Source organism: Clinocottus analis, unplaced genomic scaffold (assembly GCF_023055335.1).
Source record: "Clinocottus analis isolate CAN_PGR_092001 unplaced genomic scaffold, fCliAna1.0.p SCAF_13, whole genome shotgun sequence".
Taxonomy (NCBI): Eukaryota; Metazoa; Chordata; class Actinopteri; order Perciformes; family Cottidae; genus Clinocottus; species Clinocottus analis.
This window is the reverse complement of record NW_027175854.1, coordinates 5669449-5692963: the sequence shown is the minus strand read 5'-3', so window position 1 is coordinate 5692963 and position 23515 is coordinate 5669449. Positions and strand designations below refer to the sequence as shown.

At 39.3% G+C, this 23515-nt stretch overlaps 1 protein-coding gene across 1 annotated transcript in view; it reads right to left on the bottom strand.

Annotated features, from left to right (window-relative positions):
* Positions 1–20647: 20647 nt before the first annotated feature.
* The window catches only part of trabd2a (TraB domain containing 2A), a 48277-nt gene continuing 45409 nt past the window's right edge, over positions 20648–23515 (bottom strand). The window contains exon 7 of the mRNA XM_068574564.1: positions 20648–21606. Coding sequence (XP_068430665.1) covers positions 21411–21606 — 196 coding nt within the window. The 3' untranslated portion in view covers positions 20648–21410. The remainder of the gene's footprint in view (positions 21607–23515) is intronic.

Below are 23515 nucleotides of genomic sequence, written 5' to 3'. Positions count from 1 at the left end.
TAAAATGATTCACCTGAATGTCGCTGTACGAGATCCTGCTTACGCCCCCATTAAATCAAATTCAAAAGCATAACTCTTCCGTCACATGTCATGATAAAGGAAGAGTAGCATTAACTACTCCTTGGGTACATTTGTGTGAGTGGAAAAGGAGAGATGGTGGGAGTGGGGGGGGGGGGGGGTGAAGCAGCCCAGTTTAACAGATAACATTAGAATATTCATAGTTACGTCCAACACTCTTTTTTTTGGTCATTGGCCACTTTTCTAAAACGTCCACATGTCGTAAGCAGATTCAGTTTAAAGCATTCACATCCACTGGGTGTGGAAATGAGTACCCACGAATCCTTTTTAATCTTTTATTTAATAGGTTTAAGAAGCAGATATTCATGATGATTCAGGCTAGAACTGCTTTTTATTCATTTAAATCATGTTTCAATCACTTCCCGTGTGTATTGCTGAGCAGCGGGGGTACAAGCAACGGATCACAAACTGTTCTAAGTGTGTCGCTATGAGTCCCCCTCCCCTCTGTATATGGAGCATTTCGAGTGAAAAGGCGACAGGTACAATGATATGTGACACTAAACACTCACCACCTGTCACACACAGATAACCAGGGGTGACAATCATTATCGGTGAGACAACTGACAGAGTGACAGAGAGCACATTTTATTTTAGAAAAGAGCGATGTGGGGAGAAGAAAGAAAGTGAAGAGAAAGGGGTGAGAGAGGGTTGCAAACACTGAGTAAACACTTGCATTGTGTGAAATGAGAAAAACTCAAAATGTTGCATTAGTGACCCCATAAAAGTGTAACTGTTGGCATCAGAGACAGCAAACAAACACTCCAACTTCTGGCAGGTCATCCACTCTCCACTCTCAGTATGGAGCCATCGCTTTTCCAGTGAAGATACTTTCTGAATTCTTCTCGTAACCTAAAGGTACTCTGTTTTGCTGCCGAGGTTTCATGCTGAAAAGTTGTTTTGTGAGTGTATTATGATGTATAAATATATTTGTTAGTGCTGTAGTTGCATTTTATTTTTGCATGCGCTATACGCAAACATGCATACTTTGTTGCTTTGAGTCATTGGTGTCAAATGGAAATGAACACTTTATTGGTGAAAGTCTGAGTACAAACTAAGTACGCCTGCATCTGTCAGATGGAGGGGCACGGAGAAGAGAAAACTTGCAAGTACATAGCAAAGACGATACGTGTGTTGGGCAAAATATGTGCACAATAAATCGACACAAAAGATATAAACAACATAAATATACGGGAGGCAGCAGTAGAGGGAGAGATACGATAAGTAGACAGATTAAGTACAGCATAATAACTCAGCAGTCTCTCAGGAGAGATTATTGAAAAGTACAGACATTCGTGTTATTCTTTCTGTCACTGCTACTTACTTATTTAGCAAACCTACTTTTTAACAATGCAAATTGTCTTCTGTCCCTCCATCAGCACGTCTATTAAAAGCAATGAATGTACTTTCAGGGCACATTTATATCTTACTTTAAATCCATAATACAGAAACATGTTAGGGCTTGTTGGGGCATGCAGTCTAGCTGCTTGCAAACAAGTGTGAGTAGAATGTAAATTGCTGGGTTTTCTTTTACTCAGTAAATACAATTAGATTCAAGCAGATAGGGGTTTGCCAGTACACAAATAATTGTACATTTGTTAAGTAATTTAAGTCGCCCAACATAATGTCTGTTATAGTTTCTGATTTGTTTACATTTTTAGCAATACTACATTGATTGGCCTCATACATAAAAAGCTTGCTTTCACGACCCTGCACAATGATGACGCTGCAGCTTTCACGATACAGCCGAGTTCAGTCAGGAAACTAATTAGAAATGTCTTAATGTCCTTTTTTCCTGCTACAGGACTCGGCACCACCTTTTTAAATATTGCTTACATCAGGTGCTATATGCATATACCTTATCTGTGAAGTGTCTGTTTCCTGTGACCGCAGATGTTTTATTTCATACCGACAGCGTTGCAGTCTGAAAGTCTAAGCACGTGAGACATTCTCACTTTCAGCAGACACTTGAGTATTTAAAATATGAAGTAGACCAAATGCATCTCACCAATTATTGGTAGTAAAAACACAAGTTTAGCATCAGTGCAAATCTCGACAGTGGCAGGGAGAGCACACTTTGGTGCTGCAGGGAGATGAAATGAAGCAATGAGTCTTTGATTATTATGGTATTTATCTCAGCTGGTGACAATAGAGAGCTCCACTTCATAGCGGAGATAAAGAATCGTCCGGAGAGGTTTGGAGAGGAGAGGCTGTTGTTTCAAAAGTTGAAGAGTTTAGCAATGACTTTGTGTCAAGCTTCTCATTCAATGTTCTTTCAGAATGAGCAAAGAAAATGAATTAGCTTTTTTTTTTTTCAAGTAATATTAAGGCAATAGGACCTCTTTACACAATGTGTATTGTGTATTGCATTTCATATGTGTGTCCACCACAAAAAAAGGAACCTAATTTACTTTCCATTGGCATTGTTTCAATTGTACTGATTCACAATGCACGGACAAGAGTTTATGTTTTTTCATTGTTGTTCTGTGAAATCAGGCCGAGAACTCTTTTGACATTGCAGCAGTGAAGCTGAGCTAACCATGAATCTCCTCTGCATCTTCTCCCACGGCGAGCAGATTGAGGGGATAGCAACAAAGCAAATCAACCAAAAGTCGAGTTTCTGTTTGTTTCTGTTTCTCTGCTCTCTCCTAAGAACAATGCTTGGGCCTGTCAGTTCACCTAATAATGATGAACACAAAACCCATAATAACAGCCTGTCTTCCATCACTGTAGTGGAATCAGAGAGCCATCTGTGAGGATAGATGCAGTCCGCCTGCTCCCTGCTCCCAGCAAGTTATTCTTCTGCTCAGTTATTTATTTTTTTCAAAGTGAAGGGCGAAGTGCATATTCATTCAGCATCTGCTCGTTTAGAAATTATTGGATATCTCAGTGGAGAGATAAGCTCGTTTGAATATTCAAATTGCTCCAGTGTGTACAGACACTATACATTTTCTCAGCAGTTCTCAGCATCTTTAAATAAATACATTATATATATATATATTTTTGGATGAATCTTGGATGGATATGGATATAAACTGCAACTTGATTGGTTGGTGAGGGCTTACAACCGTGAAGCTGTGAGTCTAGTTAGATCTAAATACCTCCAATCTATTTTTTCAAATCTATTTTTAGTTTTGAAACATTTACTTTGAGCTTAGATTATTCAAGAATGTTAATAATCAATATGTTTTCTTTTACCACCCCATGGACAAAAAAAGCTTTCCTTTTAAAAAAAAAAGAAAAAAAAAAGAATTAAGATAATTTCCTGCAAATAATCCGTTTCCTACTTATTCATTGGTAGCCCCTTAGGAAACGACATTAGTGTGCTGTAAATTGGTTAAAAATAAAGAGATGTAGGGCATTTAAAAGAAAGACAAGTGAGGCTGATTCACTTCCTCTGCACTGTTGTCTATAAATAACTTAATAGGCTCGTGTGGCTCGATTTGGAAACATGTCTTTGAAAAAACACATGACATTGCAATTATTTTGTCATTTGTTAAGACTGTTGTCCGGAAGTGCACTGTAATTAATTCCCCAAATATTGATTCACAGGCAATTGAAGCTGCACATCCCAAATCTCATGTAGGCCAAGTAGCCTGAGCCTGACAATAGAGATGTCTGAATACATGCACCCGCAGGGGAAAGAAGGAGAAGAAAAAGAAAAGAAGAGAAGAGGAGGATCTGTCATCGATAGTTGACATAAGCACAGAGAGAAAACACTTCCACAGCGAGTACGGTGATGATGCTATAGTCAAAGCATGACACTGAACAAAGCCCAGATCTCTCACCTGTAGCATCGGCATGGTGACAGGAATAGCAATGTAAAAACTGACTGCCCTAAGAAGGCCTTAACCGGTCCTGCTGTCACATTACCCTGACACATTTAAAGGGCAATAGTACGTAGAAGACATTTTATTGGAAAATGATCACAAATAGCTGAGATTAAAGCAGCAATGGTCAATGTTTTGACATTAACAATGGATTGCCTGAGTACTCGTCAGTGAAGAGGGTCGCTTGTAGTGTCAAATACAGACTCTGCAGTGGCCCTCAGATTCCTGCTATGAAGCTTTATAGATCTCTTTACAGTGGCTAAAGGCTCAAAACCCACTGCATGCTACCATCCCATGAACCTTACAGCTAAGCTGCCATACAGGCTCAATGGAGCATTGAGCAAATAAAGAGCCAGATATTAGTTGGAGTAAATATTGGACTTAAATTCATCAGATGTCCAGACATATTACATTGAACATGTTGTTCATTCAACCGAAACCCCTTTCACACAGTGTATCTTACGAGGAGCTCTTCAAGGCAGCAATATATACGAACGTATCCAACCACTGCTTAATTATCCTCGGATGTTATAGTAATAATCAAGTGCACTTGATGCACTGAGTTAGATTAATTCTTTGTTCGCTCTGTGATCCTATTGTCTGCACAAACTGCTCCTGTCATAACTATGTTCCATGTCATTAAGTCTGAAAGACTCCCTGGACGCAACAGGTGGAAGAACGCTGTCTATCTGCTGATCAATTCAACTTGTTAAATCAGTAAAATTACATTAGCATTTTTTCAATCACCAGTTAAAAATGTATCCCCGAGCTGCTTCTGCAGTGGGATTATTTACTCATTTCCTGCCACAGTTAGATGTTCTGTGCGTAGGTTTGTGGTTTGCACTGCATTGGTTTGAGTCTCTCTCCCAGAGAATCCTCTGCAGACGCGGATTTTAAAATGAATGTATTTCATGCCTTGCAACGACACTTTCTTGTAAAATAAATTTCAATGCACAATGTCTATTTTTAGCTTATTGAAGCCAATATACAACAGATTGGCCAGGCGGAGACTGACTTCATTTTGAAAGTTCATTTCAAGAATGATATCAAAAGAGTCAGTAAATTAACTTGACTACTGTAATAGCTTCAGTTTGCTATTGCAAATCAGCTCTTTGGTCTCTAATGACACAGAAAATACAATAAACTGCCCGTTTACTGTAGTGTGTATATCTCTGTGTGTAGACTGGTGCCTATATACAGTAGTGTGTGTGTGTGTGTGTGTGTGTGTGTGTGTGTGTGTGTGTGTGTGTGTGTGTGTGTGTGTGTTAATATGGACTTGCTTATTATATCACCTCATTTAAATGTCTGAGTTGAGTACTTGGATCCAAACATGGAATTAAGCAGCTCGCTTTGAAGCCTGATTTTCTGTCGCACTGATCTTTTTTATAACACCTCAATACACAAAACATTAGAATACAAAAAGAAACATACACAAAAAGAAGAAGAAAACAAAAAGAAACAAATTATGGTAAATTGAAGTGCCACAAAAATGCAACGTAAAGCCTCTTTTCATCCGTGCACCAGAGTTAATAGGGTAGTTATTGTTGATTAGTGGGTGGTCACCAGCCAAGGAATTTGCATTCAAATTGTGTTTACATACCGATTAAGTCTTGAAGGCGCATGATGCTTTAATTATTCAGTTGTGTTTTGTGTCGCCCTAAACTGTTGCTTATGACTTTTTTTCATCATCATCGGGAAAACATCCTGTGATGTCCTCAGTGTTTCCCCAAAATGAGCTCCTGATGTGAGTAAATCAACTTATTATGAACAGCCTGCTGGACACTGTATGTTAAACTCGTTTAGTTTTTGTGTCTCTGTTACTTGCATAATATTGTGTGTCCCAGCTATAGTTTTCAGTGTTAATCAACAAGCAAGGCAAGGAGGAAACTCTGTCTGTCTGAGGGTATGTGGTATGTCTGTCACACATCTCAATAACTGTACATCCAATCAGCTTTACACTGGGCAGGTGTATTGCTGGGGATCCAATGACATGAGGTGTATCATTTGGTACAATTTGCACACAAGAGGTGTCCATTGTTAGTACAAAAGAACAGGGCCCCGTTCAGGAGTGGGGGTGGGGCTCTCGGGCTCTCCTGACAGAGTAGATGTATTCTGCAGTGAGCGGACCACAGTCCATTGATTGCAGTTGACTTTTTTTGCTGGATGCTGGAGACACTAAACTCTTCACTTATCTAGGGTCAACATGCACCCAGAACTTCTCCTGCAGGCCGTATTCTTACCAATCCACAAGACACTGAAAATCTCTGCCAGGGCCGAGCACATTCGGGAGCTGTCAAACAGAGAAAGCAGGATGTACATCAATGACCCGGGTGGTTGGAGGGGATTGGGCTGCACTGGTAAGGGAGTTCATGCGAGCTGTGTGCTCCAGCCTGAAGGGTTGGCAGAAATGACACACTGCAGGGCTGCCCCTAGGTCCTGGTTAGCCCTTTGTGTCTGGCCGCTGGACTGTGTATGGCAACTGTAACTGTACGATAAAGGTGACCAGTGACAATTTGGAGGGCGACACAATACAGGCCAAACATTTGGCCTGTTCTATTGTTTGCACATGCTCTGCACTGCTAAACAAAAGAATGATAGCATGTTAACACAAGAATGTTAGCATTTAGCTTAAAGCACTATTGTGCCAATACAGTACAGCCTCAAAAAGCCGTTAAAATGGATGCCTATGGGCATAAAACATGCCATATTTATCGGCAAGAGGCCATCACTTCCTATGAATCAAGCGATGGACGGTCAGACATAAGATGGTTGAAATAAAAGCACCATTTTAAGTTCAAGTCTCGCCAGCAATTGAAGGACATTCATGAAGTACTGAGGTGCAACAGGATAACTGAGTCACGGTTTTAGTTTAGATAGTGAACCCAAATGCAAGACACCAGGTTAGCGGGTAAAATGAGGACAAAATAAAAATAGGAAACAAACTATATACTGTTAAAAATATGATAAAAGATAAAGGAAGTCATAAAATCCTGTCCATCCCCTTATTTACCATTTATATATGTTCCTTGTGCACTTGTGCATTTTAGCTTGTGATGCAGATATTTTTCTCAAGAGTTTAAAAAAGGCACCTTAAATATGTACAGTTTACTCTGCCACGGTCTACACGACACCATCAATCCATCATCTTCATCAGTTTTATTTATGAGAAAGTGAAGCTGGCCAAGACACAAGCAGACTTATGAGATGTGATGTTTTTATAGCTCTTCTCCTCACACACCTGGATGGATCCAAAATCTGTAGTCTCAAGCCAGATTGAACAACACAGGATGTTTTTTTTTTATTTGATTTAATCTGTTCTTATCAGCCCAACAAGACTTGCTGCAGACCCATCCAGTGACTGGGGCCCACCTGGAAAACTCAAAAAATGTGAGGATATATTGTAGTATTGTGGGTATGAGTGTACCAGGAAATTGGAGTGTGAATGTTTTGAATATTTGATAGACAGAGTAATGATGATCGAGACATTAAGATATGTGCTGTCGATTAAATTGATTGTTCTTCTTATCTAATCAGCAAAACATATATTAGATATGTATTATTCACATATAACAGAACATATGATGTAAAATAAATTATTGCACATCACAGTGACATACAGTCTGCGGCATTCATCATCGTGAAATAAAAAGGTTCCCATAGCCCCAAATGAAATTCTGCCTAAATTTCACACATTTATCAGAGGGGACACGTGTGTGGTAGAGTTCACCAAAGTACAACTGCTCATAGATTTGTAAGCATCAACAGTGCCACCAACAGGTCTTAATACAGAAACATGCCTTGGCCTCTTCATCCCCTCTGTCTAACCTCCACACCCAATGATCTGCTTTAAGCTCACATAGCATGTGCTTCTCCTGCACTCGTTGGGTTTTCCTCTTCTCCATCTCTGATGCTCTCATTTTCTCCGTACAAAGAATAAAAAGAATGACAATTAAAATGTGATTGTCTTGATGTAAAAAAAAAACAGCAAAAAACAGCTGACAGTAAAACAAATGCAAGAAGGAGCAACCACAGTTTGAAATGAGAAGAAATCAGAGAAAAATGGATGGTAGCAGTTGCAGAAATAAGATATGACAGCATAAAGTGAACATTAGCAGTAGGCTGAGCACTCTATGAGGACTAGAGATGTCAAGGAATGTATATCTGGTGTGTGCATTTTGTATGCACTTGTTACTGCATCAAATATGATCTCTCCGCCTTATTGAGATTCTATTATGATTGTCAGAATGTATATTTCTCTGAGGGCATCATATCTAAAATGTGTTTTTCTTTGTAAAGAATAGTTGTTGCTGGAGTACAGTTGGATATTGAATGCATGTTTAAAAGGTACATCCACACAGCACTTTCTTTTCAATAATAGCATCTAAATATCTGCAAAACTGAGAGGAAATGCCAAGAATAGGAACAGACAGAGAATCAGTTAACTGAACAACAGTGGACACAATCTGTTTGGAAAAACATCTGTTAAGGTATTCTTTCATGATAAGAAAAAGAGTTACATAAAATAATTCCATTCATTATCATAACCGCTTATCGTGTTTTTTTGGGGGGGGCGCTGGAACCGATCCCAGCTGTCAATGGGCGAAGGGTTCACCATGGACAAGTCACCAGTCCATCACAGGGCAGACATAGAGATAGACAAGCTCCCATTCACACCTACGGGCAATATAAAGTCCAATTAACCTAAGATGCATGTCTTTGGACTCTGGAGAACCCGGAGAGAACCCACGCTGACACGCGGACACGAGGAGAACATGCAAACTCCCCACAGAAGGACCTGCCAGACCAGTGTTAGCCACTACACTCTGTCATACTCTGTGTTGGGAGGTCAAAGCATATTATCTGGATCATGATCGGCATATTAATGGTACCTCTATAACTTTTTTTTTTTTCAAACAAAGTCACTTGAGTTAATTTAGTTCTGGACTGATTCTGAAAAGGCTCATATCTGAACAGTTCATTTTGTGAGGGCCTAAAACTCATATGTTGAATTGTAAGCAATTTCCGTAGTAATGAAATACATGCACAGGAATGCTGATTGACAAACGCAAATCAGTTCTCTGCTATGTTGTTCAGGCACCACCGTCCCTCCAGGGTTTCCATTCTGATATGCCATTACAGTTCCCATTATCAAGCCTCTCAGACTTTACAATGAGGGTATATTAAAAAATGATGCAGTTCTCAAAGCGTTTTTTGTATTTTTTTTGTATTCAGGTTCCAGTTCTGCCCAACAGCTTGCATTGTAGCCTTTTTATCATTATTCAACACCGTCCGTTGGATAATTGTGACAGTGGTTTGGAGTAGACCAGGACTATTGAATATGTTCTGCATTCAGTGCTGGTTACAACAGTACGGTCCAAAAAAATGCAAATAAATGTATTTTTTTTGGCTTTTGCCTTTTCATTGTTGGTTTTGCATACATGCGCTGCGGCTTTGCATTCATCCAAACCTTCTCGGCCACCGTAGGTTACAACCAAAAGGCATGTGTGAGCGCTGCTGCGACCCACTCTATCTATCTCGATGGATGCCTTCAGGTTCATTGTGTTGATTGGGTAGTTGTTTAGTGACAATATCTCAATTGCTTTGGCTCATTTTGGAAACAGTCTTAACACTCTCTTAACGATAAGTGCAATTGTCATAACTAAATCACAACTCTGTTGCATGTCTGCTTCATTCATGCTTCAAAGTGACTAAAACCACAAAAATATGAGTGCCACTTGTGTGCATACGCGCATGAGTGAGTGTACACCTCTGTGCTAATCTCCCATTCCGCAGACTGCATAATATTTGGGGTTTCCACTTAATCCTACATGCTCAAGCACCTCTTGTGGATGCTGTTTCTCACATTTTCTCAAAATACCTTTTATTACCTTTTTCATACTGCCATTGACTGCCTGCTGACTCCTTCCTCACTACTCAACTGGCCCCTGGTTAGTAGGGGCCACTCATGACAACACAAGTGTGTTTCATGCATTTTTTTTTTTCCAAACAGAATGAAGTAGTTTTGCTGCATGAATTTTAAATTGTTTCCATGGTGCCTCAATACTTTGAACACATTATGTGGCACCATCACATGAAGTACGATTAAGAGGTCGTGGTCATTTCACGTATTTCTGCGAGACATTGTTTCTCACTCGCTGCATAATTATGCCTATGAAAAGTAACGTACGCTAATACATTTAAAGCCCATCGTGAGTCAGGACATGCAAAGCATTGTTTTAATTCACCTAACCAGGCATTGTTTCTTCATATGTGTATTTACAGTCCTTTGTTTTGTGTTTGTTGTTGTGGGACATGTCTGTCTTGTTGCCGAAATGCCTACACACACACACACACACACACACACACACACACACACACACACACACACACACACACACACACACACACACACACTGATCTAAGATTCATATTCCAGACAGAGACTGGATCAAATGAGGCTTGGGACAATCAAAATAATCTCTCGGGAGGTAAACACTTCTTCCATCAGCACCACCAATCAACAGCAATTACAGTGATTGATAGTAAATACAAATCAGCTTTGCCATGAGGCTTGCAGATAACAATGCTTTTCTGTGTCAAACTGCCATCTAGTGTTCAAATATCTCAACTGGGAAACCGTCTTTCTTGGGTGTTCATTTGTCATCCCTTTAACTTCTGTAAAGCACTTTTCTTCTCTGTCATTGATCACTGTATAGGCTTATATGTAGTCTTCCCAGAGATCATCAATTCTTGACAGAGGTACCAAACCTGCTCCATGGGCACTGTATGTGCCATCTCTGACATGCATCTCCGTAGCTCCTGATCTAACGTCAGTCTTCTTTCTACTTCTGCAGCGCCGTCACGGCTGTGATCAGTGATGCTTCCAGAGGTCGATGGAGTTCATCCGCTCCATCTCTTCTTTTCCGGTGTCAGTTGTTCGATCTTCACTGTTGAATACCAGATGATCCTCGAGCTGCGGCGCAAGCCTCAATCATCTGCCTCACCCTGAGAGTGAATCAATGCAGTCATGAGGTTAAACCTTTAAGTGGATATGCAGCTAATGATTAAGCTATTAAATATGACTCCTTTTAATTGATTGGATTATCGTTGGGCTATAAGCTGTCCAACATGATTATTTCATAGGATATGGAGTTGCTTTTATAATGAGATTTTCCGGTCAGAGCAACCTTACATGTTTTATTCCTCATCATCTTAAAATGAACACCAAGTATTTTTCGGTCTCCAGACATCCAGTCTGTCAAGGAGAAGGGGTAAGCGCTCAAATCCTCTGTCCATTGTCAAGTGAAAAGAAAAGGACTGTGCACTTAAAACTTATTTTAATGCTGCTATTGGTGTGCTACTAATAAAATGGGTTTCTCATATCGAACATTAACTTTAAGTTTTATTATTAGACAACAAATGAACGCCCTGGTTGCTAGAAAAATACAAAAAAAAAAGTAATACAATATAATTATTTCTGACTAAGTTTTGCTACATATTCACAATTAATAGCCAACATTTTCATTTTCCTTTGGAAGCAAAGCGGTCCAAGATAGGTTCCATCTCCGCGTTCCAGTATTTATGATCCTCCTCTGGGTTTATTTTGGCAGTTACGCTTTGTTTGTTGGGACTTTAAAAGTGCCATGCTGCATTTAGATGACCATTTCCCTCAACATGATTGTTGGATTTCCATGAAAACATGATGAGATCTATTCATAGTAAGCCCGGACGGACAACAGAACTGTACTTGGAGTGTGCTCCTGTGCTGTCCCTCTGAAACCGAGTAGAAAGAGCAGAAACTATTTTGCTTTGTGTTGAATCAATGTGTGACATGACAACGAAAGATGCAACCACAAGTTATTTACATCAGGCAATGCAGGCAGCTTATTAGGAGATGTAACAGAACAGTGACGTCCTGGTTGGATGAGATCCTATACTCTGATTATAAAAGAAGGTTTGAGTTTAAATTAGTGTACACTCATGTACGGACAAACTTTTGTCAATTAAACCTCATATCTTTACAAATAAACGCTATTATGTGAGACTTTTCAGAAGGAACGCTTACATTTGCAGGTTGTTTTTTTTTTTGCAATGAGGTGATATTTCACCTTTTTTAATCTTAAAATGTTCTACTACTTTTTTACAGTCTCTGACTTGAAATTGATTTTGGCAGTGCAGGTGAGGAGCCAGTCCCAGGTGCTTTATATTCAATAATGTTATCTCCAGTTGCACGGAAAAGAACCCAAGGTGGGTAGACAGGGAACTTTGAGAGACTTCACACTAACACTTGACAGGTTGAAAGAATGGTTATGAATTTTCAGAAGGGCTGGTAGCACTGCCGTCCGTCTTTCAGAAAGGTGATGCATTCAGCCTCAAGGAAAGAGCTGAAATGTCTTGAGAAAAGGTTTTGACACTTGATCCTTGTACGACACGCTGTATTCTGCTTCCTACTCCACAATTCAAATGACAAAATGGGCAGTAAGCTAGAGACAATTGTATGAACAGCTGCAGGGCCGCAATGAAAATCATTAGCAGATAAGCTCCTTTGTGTCCCATGTGCATTATTGTTTTTTCGACCAGCGAGTCAAAGGTGTGTTTGTCATTTGAATTGATGTACCTCATCCATTAATCATCCTTGTTCTTTTGGCAACATTTTTGTTAATGTATTTTTTATTTCAGGCTTGAGGTGGTGGATAAGCAATACTGACATATTCCTATTCTGTAATGTTTAGCCAAAAATAAACACGTTTCCCGTGCAATACAATTTCATTCATTTGCAAACAAAATGGGCTTCCACATAATTTTAGAATCTTTCTACTGCAAAATGATGAATCCAGAGTTGACAAAACATACAGTAAAAATATGTTTTTACATGGCGGTTTATGTTCTGTTTCTCTGGGGGTTTGAGTCAGAGGCAGCCAGCCGGCAGGAATCAATAAAGGTAATTAGTGGGACTGTATGTCTCATTAAAGTGCATGTAAAATAGGAGAAGAGTTAGTCTTATCAGCTGAGACACCATTAAGATGAGCAGAGCCTCAATCCCTGCCCGTGCCTCCATGCTGCAGGGCTGTAAATAACCACCCAGTTAATGCTCCATGTGTGGGAGCGTACGTTTACTCTTCAATAAACTTCTGCCAGGGACAACATCATTCCCTATTTCTTATAATGGCAATTTGATAGATAGTCATTATAAACACGACCACAGAATCAGTGCAACCGGCATGGGGGAGGAAAAAGCAGAGAGGCACGTGTGTGTTTGCATGGACCATGTGTGTGTGTGTTGGCCGAGTACGGCTTCTAGTGGGAGCGCATAGGAGGAAAAATAACAGAAAGCGAGAGCACACAGGCGACAGATTTATAGACATCATCAAATTGGAAAATACTATGGTACTTTTACATTGAAATACAATCGGTCTTTCTTAATAAAAACAAAAAACAGATATATTTGGCCTTATGAGTTCTAATATTTCCTCTATAGGATCAAACAACTTTAATTTAGTGAATTTAGTGTGTTAAGGACTATACTGCATAGTAGAATTTGTTTCCTAATATAAAATGTCTCCAACACCGTGAAAGAAAAGTTGAAAGTGTGATAATTTGTGTTGATAACTGAAAATAACGGCAGTACCATCAAAGATGTATTGATTACTTTTCAGCCAATTCAACCCACTTGAGTGAGAATACAGCAGCTCTACTATCCATCTCACTCCAAAGAATATGAATGAAAAACTTCTGTCAAAAATCACTCAGCGGGTAAAGAATAAGTGTAAGTAAGTGTAAGTGTGAGTGTGTCAAAAGAACACTGTGAAAAGTCGGAGTGTAGTATGTCTAAAAAGACTGTCAGGATATAGTTTGTCGAAAAAACATCATAAATAGTGATTGTTATAGTATATATATATAAGAAATGAATAGAATTTTATTCAAAAAGTTATAGTTTATAGTATGTAGAAAAACATTAAGCGGCCCCTGGTGTTGAAAAAAGCCAGAAAAATTCCAAATATAAAACCAAATATAAAAATAGTCATGATATAGAGTGGAAACAAAATAGTAAATCAGGTCTCTCTCTTCTTTCCGGCTGTGCTCCGGCATCAGCAGCGTATGTTACTCAGGATCCTGCAAGAGCTCCACAGCTGTCAAGAGCTGTCTGAAAGAATACAAGACAAACTCAGAGAGGAGCCTGAAGGGCTGAATCATGAGGATATCACTTGTACCTCACTCAGGATGTGATCTCTGTATCTGCTGAAGGAGGATGGAGAGTTGCACATCAGCTCACAGCAGAGGGCAGCATTGCACGCAGTGTTTTTTGCAGAGTGATTTACATAAACCTTCAAGGAGGTGTCAACTGGTCCCCTTCTGTTTTAATCAACACACCAAGAATAATCATATGATTTGCAGTTTTCTTATAATAATGCAAAGAAACATACATGTTCTTTATTATACTGACTTTTCAGATTATAAAATGAATGTCTTATATGCTAAAAAAAAACACAATCTCTACTATATTTTTAATTCATAATATTTTTGTGTATTTTTGTATCTGCACTGAGAATGTTAAACAGTTTCTGTTGATCTCAACGCTGCAGAACAGTATTCATATTAAAAGGTAGTTATTGATGTCACTTCAACTACATTCATATTGCGCCTGTACTGCATGTGTATGTTTAAATATCGCTTATCTGTGACACATTTGTGCCTGGTTTTACAGTCTAATTCAATATTAGCGATGGCTAATATGTGGTGCTTAATTCAGTTGGTCACTAATATCTATATTTAGCTTGAATTCACTAACATCAGCCATCATAAGCTGCTGGTCATACTAAAACCGTGACATATCTCTATTAAAATTCTACTTTTCGAACGTGCCTATACCCACTACTGCCAAACTTTGGTGCAAAAGGTAGACATGGAAAATATGTAATACAATGCTAAGTAATAAAACAAGCTAATAATGAGGACAGCACTGAGTCACTCGGAGATACGGGCATTTGGTGAGAAGAAAGAGGTGAACTCCACTCCTTTTAGTTAGTCATCGTGACCTTTTAGCTTCAGCTCCCTCCCTCCCGGTGACTGCATTGACCCGGAGCGTACATTCCTGAAGCTGAATCGGAGAACCGAGTTCGAGTTCCTTGAGGGTGAAAATGGAAATCAACCCACTCCACTCAGAATCTGTACGGGTGAAGTTGGACTGTGTTATGTGTGTGCTACGTTATTAAATGTCTACAATGGTGGTATGGTGTGTGCGTGTCTGTGCGTGTGTGTGTGTGTGTGTGTGTGTGTGTGTGTGTGTGTGTGTGTGTGTGTGTGTGTGTGTGTGTGTTATGGCTCAGAGTTTGAGCTCTCAGTGTGGGCTTCCTTCTATCAATACTGCACCCCAAAAAATGGTTCTCTGTGAATGGGCTCTATTGACCCTGGCTGAAGCTGAGTGACACCCTGTGGTGGAGCACCAGCTCACAAAATGGTCCATTTGTTTATAAGCTGACAATCACAGGTAGGCCGACGCTGAGAGGCACTGACAGACATAAACAATGTTTTGCTCTAAAACTCTTCTCGAACAGTACATGTAACTTTCAGTGTAACATGGTTTTAGCCTAAATGGCTGCTTTGATAATTAATTTGAGCATTAGGAAAAGGCCTGTTTATCTTATGCAGTATCCTCTGTGGTCAAATTAAAAGTTAAAGAGGAACACAGCAGATGTTAATCCTCAACATACAGTACAATGCAATACATGAAAGTATTTTTAATAGTGTTTCATAATGCAAGCACGGTGGAGACTCCACCCCACTTCTTCATCAGAATAGAAAACATAAATGTTGTAAATGTTGGTGGGAAAGTCTAATGTGCGCTTAAGAATGAATCTATGAAAACGTATTGTAGACGTAAACCCCTTTTCCAGAAGAGTTATTGTCATTGTAGGAAAGGCACAGGTGTTACCAATAACGTCAGTAATCACTCATGCAGGTGTTCCAATCAGCCAGGACTGTGGGCCAGTGGACCAGGTGAAACGGAAACAGCGAAATGGATTTCAACTATCATTAATTTTATTATTTACACTTGTGCTTTTAGTCAATGTCTGTGAAAAGCACCTGACAATGAGGTGAGTCCTGCTTTCATTCAAGTCACTTAAAACAACTAACACAGAGAAGCAGGAAGGCTAGGATTTTGTAATTATTTCGTTGGAGTTCTGCTGCATTTTGTTCACCATCCCATCGAAAGGCTTTACTGCGTGGCGTAACTGAGCGCTAGCAGGTAGCAGTTTTTCGAGTCAGGTCACTTTTTGAATAATGTCAAGGTGTTGCCAGTGATAAGAAACACTTTCAGGGCGACTATGTGTTAACTTCACTGTTTGTCCGTTCAGTTATGTGTCCGTCTGTTCTTCAGAACGAAGAATTGGTGTGTAAATGGAACCTCTAGAGTCGCCGTCCTTTGAATGGGTTGTTGTATACCTTTTTGAATTTGGTAAGTACTAATAAAAATTCTGAATTTAAAAACTCATGGAAAAGGAGAAAGCATGGATGGAGACAGAAGAGGAGAAACAGATGCACAGACTTCTGCAATCAACATAATCTAAGCCCTGAATATTTCCAATACATGCATCGTCCATTGTCTTCAGAACTGCTTTGAATTCACTGAGACTAAAAGGTTCCTAAGTCTTTAGTATTTCAGTTGTTGTTTTTTTTCAATCCAACAAGCCTTTGGGAACATGGAAATGTACCTTGACTTTTAAAGGTAACGCTGTCTGAAACTCATGGGCGACTCTGTCCTGTAAGCAAAGCAACACTGAACGAAGAAGGCAGAAAGCACATTATGTCTCGGCTGAAGAAACCATGTGTGGAAACATTTTAAATATGTATAAGTGCCATAAAAAGTTCCCTTAAGTACCTCCAGCTTACTTGTATTTTTCTTTGAATATAAGCAAAATATATTTGTCGTATGCATTTCTATTGGCCTGAGCACGTAACGATGTAATTCATGAAAATATTAGTTGATTAAGAAAACAATGTTATTGGAAGATAGCCCTGGGAATTTGTCATGACTCTTGCTCTTTCCTTTAGACATCCTATAGGTTAAACCACTGATTCATCAGAAAAATAAATTACTATACTGCTTATAAGGAAAATAATCATTTGCTGCAAAAGTTGACAGACAATCAAATCTGATATAGCAACATCCTGGTGTTTACACTATATCCTCCTATTGGCCAAAGCTCTAAACGGCACTAAAAACATAATACATATAACCCCAATGAGATTTACTAGATAAATATACAGAGGACTCAACAGAGCACTTATTACAATGCGCTCAGTTAACACACTGCAATGACCCTTAGTGGGACGCAGTAACAATAGCCACAGTGAGACCTACTCTACACACTGAGGCATATTTGTGCAAGACTGTGAGGGATTGACCAGCGCTACATCAAATAAACAATAACATGCTGGGATTGTTTTAATAATGGGAAAAGGATTTGACCTCGTGGCTCCAAATGTACCAGCTATTTACGTAGATGGCTGCATGAAAGCAGAATTGGGAGGATGGTTGCTTTAAAATGTTTGGTAATAATCAGTAAAATTAGTATCCATGATGTCCTCGCAATAAAAACACCAGTACGGATTAATCTGGATCACCAACGTTGTAGTGAACAGATTTTCTGACTAAATAATGTAATAATTTTCAGCATTTCTTTTCAAAATCACTAAAGAAAACAAAACCAGTTATTCTGCAGCACATACGTCTGTCATTAAATTCAGCAAGGTGTGATTTTCCGACTTCTTCACAAGGGATGTGTTATTTTTAACGAGCTCTACCGGCACGCGCCAATAAATAGCGTACGATTCCCGTGTTTCCACGACATAAACTGCCTGAGATTTTCAATGCCGTGTCTTTTATTTTTTACCTTTTCTGCTCCACAGGAAACAGACGTCTGCGTGGACATCTGCTTTCAATTTCTACAGGTTTACTTTGTCCAATCTGGCAACCCCACCTCCAGTCCAGTGTGGTGTGTTTTCATAAGACCCATTTTCCTATTTGATTGTGTTTTAAGGAGTAGATGTCTGTCACAAGCATATTTATTTCATGTGAATGTGATGAAGGAGGGGATAATGAGCCACACCGGTGCAATAACAGATCCTCAAAAGATGTTTCCTTTACGTGAAGGAACCGAACATCTCAACTAAGATTCACCGAACTAGATAACGCTTTATAAATCCCTTTGTGTGTGTGTGTGTGTGTGTGCAAGAATTCAAAGGTGTTCCAATTGACTGTGGTTGACATACTATCCTGCAGCTAATTCATGTCCATCATGTTACAGGTACTGGACTCCTGGGTTTCAGCCTGCAATTAGACTCACCTGATATCGCCCAACAGGCCTCACAAGCTTATATTACACAGGGATACGCAACTACACACAGTTACAACCAGGAAGGTAAAAGACCACCAAAAGGTTTTTTTTTTTTTTAAAGAACAAATGAAAACCATAACTCATATTGGACATTTTAATGTCTTGAAACCACTTGTCTTGTCTGCAGTGAGCTCTCGTGGCGCTCTGGTTTGACTTGTGGAATCCACGTTATCCTTTTGCAATGTATCTGAGCTGTAACATCAGTCATTAGAAATACTCAACGGGAGGCAATTAGAGGGCTGACCCTCACCTCTGTTTGTTTATTCTTTTATAGAATGATTGAGTAACTTACATGGTCTGTTGTTTATAAAGTCTTGTGTTACACGGAGCAGAAGAAAGATCTTGTTTAGAGTCACATTCTTTTTTTCTGTTTTTTTTTATACATGATGTGGGTTTTTCTGAGCAGTTTGCGTTGGCAATATGATATATAGCGTAGAAAAAAGGTCCTTCTCTGCACAGTTTCTTTCTAAAGGGCAAAGACGTGCCACATGCTCAGTTGTGCATTTACACTGGATCAACGGGAAAAAGTCAGAGGCAGAATTTGTCATAGAGACAGATTACAAATGCTACCTCCCTCAATCAAAGTGTCAGAGAGAAAAAAAAAAGGGAAAATCCAGATGCTCTTTGTGTCACATATGATCAGACTGTGATGGCCTTTGCATTCCAGATGTTGCCCTTTTGTCAGGTCAGCTTTCACCGACCAACTCAATTGCGGATTTGACTCTAATTCCCAGTATGCCTTTTACCAAAGGAATTGCCTGGACTCTGCATGCAGCCATCAGTTGAAGCAAAAATAAATAGAAGAAAAAAAATACTCCAGGATTCTGAGCCAGTGTTGTTCAGCAGTTTTCAATGTTGTAATTTAAGAAATCAAACAAATCAGACAGAGAAAAAGCTCAGTTACATCTTAGGAAGAACTATGTGAATTGAATCACTTCTCATACCTCATATCTCAGTTAGACCCACATACCTTGGTAAAAGATTACTCGTGTACATCGGTTACACACAGGCAGACCTTTATGACCTCTTCTAGCACAAGGCCACTTTAAGCCAAAGCACAAACTAACAACTCAATTAGCTTTCTTTTCCTGTTGATATAACAAATCAATTAACTCTCATTTCCTGTACATCTAAAGAGTCTTTTTTTTCCCCCCTCCTGTTTGTTTCCAGCAGGATGGAAATGCCCTGGAAAAGCAGCTGCCTTGTTTGTGACGGACCACATGCACACATCAAACATGTCTTAATAGCGGCCTTATCACAGCACATTAACCTCACATAAACATGGCGTGAACCTTGGGTCAGGACAGGAGGGCAGCGTGTGTGTTAACTCACCCACACATGTGTTCAGGTCAGCCTGAACACACCATCAGCGTAACGCCGCTGTGATGTCAGATTACTGATTTGTATTAATAATAAAAAAGTAGCGCTGAGAGGAAATGCAGTCATGCCCGTCACACTGCACTAAGTCATTTGATCCATTGTTAATATGAACATATTGATCAAAACAGCCCTGGACCGCTTCATGATGGCAATCTGTTCTTTGGCAATGTCCAGGGTAGATTTTAAAAAAAATGGAGGGAAAAAACATCTGGAGGGCAGGTTCGGACCGACTTCCCAAATGATTTGCTTTGCAGCCAAGCATGAGAAATCAAATCTGATTTTAATGTTGATAAATATTTTATTGTTGTCATAGTAATACTATTACAATCATCTCATGCCACAAGTGAAATGTGAACGGCCTAGAACACTATGCTGCATGGGGTCTATCTGTGGAGACAGCTTTAGATATTTAAAACTGAATTATAATTATTATTACTATCATATGCATTTGAAATCATACTTGGAAACATTTGAAATAATACATTTAGACATCACGACTGGGAAAAATTTGAAAAGAAAACCAAAATGAAGAATGTTTGATATGGCCTACAGTATAACTAAAGTTAAATAAATTAAACAAATGATCTCTATGTGAGAAAAAAACACATGTGAATCCTTTCAACAGATGCATACAGCAAAGCAAGTGATAACACTGATACATAAAGCACAATACGATGACTCTTCCAAAAATGTCATACACACTTGACATGGGCCGTGGTGGTTAGTTCCTGATATTGTTTTCAAAAATATACTGCATATCTATTTATATATTTATATAAACAACAAAACTTTTGATCATTTTCTTCTTATTTTTTTATAATTCTAAAATACATCTATAATATTTAGAAACAATATGTACAATTAACCCCCACAATAGGCTTTAATGCAACAAATTCTTCTAAAAAATGGAAGAATAAATTAAGGTCCAAGGAGAAACTCTTCTGTTTGTAAGGCCAGGGGGGTTTAAGAGCTGCTAGACTTTGCTTGTCTCACACACACACACACACACACACACACACACACACACACACACACACACACACACACACACACACGAAGGACATATGGTTCCAGTTGTACTTATTGAAGGTAATTGATATTCAGCAACAGTTTGGGTGATGTTCTCATGTTCATTCACTGAACAGTCCACAACTTTTATTCTCAGAGGTTTGAATGTTGAATATGTAGAGTTTATTGTAACAATAACGGAACTGACATGCTGCGTAATGTCAGAGAGATGTCCGATAACACTTCCCGCTTGTGAGCTTTCGCTTTTCTTTCCTGCCTGGTTCTGTGTACCCACCCCTGAAGTGTGTGTCTGTTTCTGTTACGTCTCTGAGTGTGTCTCTGTGTGTGTGTGTAAATGAACTGGAACCGTACGAAACATTTGTTTCAAGAATCCCAACGTTTTATGAACGTACATGCCCATGAAGGCCTCAATTTGTAAGAGGCATGCTCTATTGACATAACTTACCATTCAACACAAAGTTTTTCTAACCCAACATCCAGAGAGTGTATTGTTACCATGCAGCCGTAGCTGATTTCACATCCTTTCTCCGTGCTGTTTTTTCGTCTCCGAGATCCACCACACTCCTTTCCAGATTTCCTCTAGGTCTTATGATGCACGTTCAGATCTCACTTTACATGAGCCGATACAGGAAACCGCCACATGTGACAGTTTAACCTCTTGAAAGGCTGGCTGCTTTGCGGAGTCTCAACTCATGCTCTACCCGAGAAACACAGTCCACGCCTGCGGGATCACTGTCAGCAATGTGCAGAGGAAGACCAGTAAAGAAGAGGTCGAGGAGGTCCGTGCTGAAGATGTGTGATGATGGTGGCTGTGGACTCGGTCAGGTGGTTGCATTGTGATGTGACCGTTGATGATGCGAACCAGCGGGGGAGGCGGAGACTGGACCATAGCGCTGCGCACAGAGGAAAAGAGAGGACAGACAAGTTAGATTTTAAAATCTATCTTCAAAGAAACAAATCTTATTATAAGAGAGATTTCTAAAAAGACATTATTTCCAGACTAATGTCCATATTTATATAAAATAATTACGCTGCTTAGCCACTTTACTGTTTTTTGGGATTGGACCGCAAATCATAATAATCTGCAAAAGAACAGGACTCTCTACATCCCTATATCGTCAACAATTATAAAGAAAATATGCAAACTGCAGGAAAAAAAAACAAAAAAAACATTGGTAATATTAATGATGGTGAAGACTACAAAGGAACAATTCCAAGCAAAGGAATCCACAACACAGAACAATAAAAAAAAAAAATCCTCAGAGTGCAACTCATTTATCAGTGTATGGCTATAAACCAACAGCCAATAAGCCTACATGCTTCTCTCCTTTTCTCCTTTTATTCTTCTCCTAATATTATATATCCTGTCCGTCTGTCTCTATCTGTCCTTTTTTTTTTAAACAAGTCTGGCAATTAAATCATTTCTGATCTGCTGTTTGATGCAGAGACTGCTGAGTGGCTTGTGTGGCTGGGACTGGGACGAGGCCAGGCCAAACAAACACCCAAGTTCCTGGAGTCGAAATCTCCTCCTTCCAGTGGGCGGCAACAGCAGTTTGGCAAGGAAAGTGTGTCTATCACCATTTCAAAAAAAGGAAATAAATTAACGTCTTAGCTGACTGTGAGACTGCGTTTAGAGGGATTGGCGTGGACAAACGAGTTTCCGTTTGTCTGGCCGACCGCAATCTGTTTGGCTGAAGAAGAGCCAAAACTGGAAAAGTTTGGAGAGTTAAGCACAAGTGATATTAGGATGTATCAAACAAATGTTTGTTGTACTTTGAACCAGGACTGAATGCATTACTCTATACTATATTTAAGATGCATTGATTGGTGCAGCTTTACGCTTTAGTTATTTAATACATTTTAGTATGGGCGATTATTTCAGACTAAACAGCGGGCAGAACTCCTGTTTTCGCAAGATATATTTATTTTAAAGTGTCTGTAAATTATTAAAGCAGCTATTTAATAGTCCGGAGCAAACATTATAGTTTTTGATTCTGAAGGTTTATTTAGATTTGGGGGAAAGAGAGGTGTCATGCATCAAACTCTTCAGAGAACGGTGCCCTGTAGTTGCCTCAGTTTTTCAGACTCACTCGGTCCCTTTCTCCTTCAGCCACCTTTTCAGACATTCAAATATACAAAGACGTGCACCGTGTACACGAACATATGTACACAAACAGTCTGTTTCCTTTCCGTTGAAAATACAGGGGCTCTCAGAAAGACAGAAAACATTTCTGCAGACATAATATACACAAACGTTCACAAACCCCTTCTGTTCCCATGAAAAACAGACTCTGCGTGGTTGGACACTTTTTTCTGTCGAGAATTTAAAATGTTGTATACTGTACGTGGAAAAATACACATGGATATGGAGGTAAAATATATCTAAATGCTAAAAAAAACGCCTGTACAGTCCTGTACAGGTCCCGTTTTGCAAACCCTTACCCAAAAATATTGATATTACAATTCATTTACATTCTCCTAATCACCTAACCGGCATGTTTTTGGACTGTTGAAAACTGTAGCAACCAAAGCAAAAATGTATTGTAAAGAGAATTTATATCTTTGTATTAACAAAGGAAGAAGAAGAGTCAAGTAGCATGAACGTGTAGAGACATTTTATAAATATAAAGCACAGATTTTAAATATCGAACTGAAATGGCATGGTTAATAGTAGCCTATGGCTTCCACAGGACCAGAGTTTCTGCACAGTTGCCATCTGCATAATATTAATACTAACCATAGAAAACAAGCGCTACGTTCCACACTACTAGCAAAGCAACATGCTGCATGTAATGTTTCCTC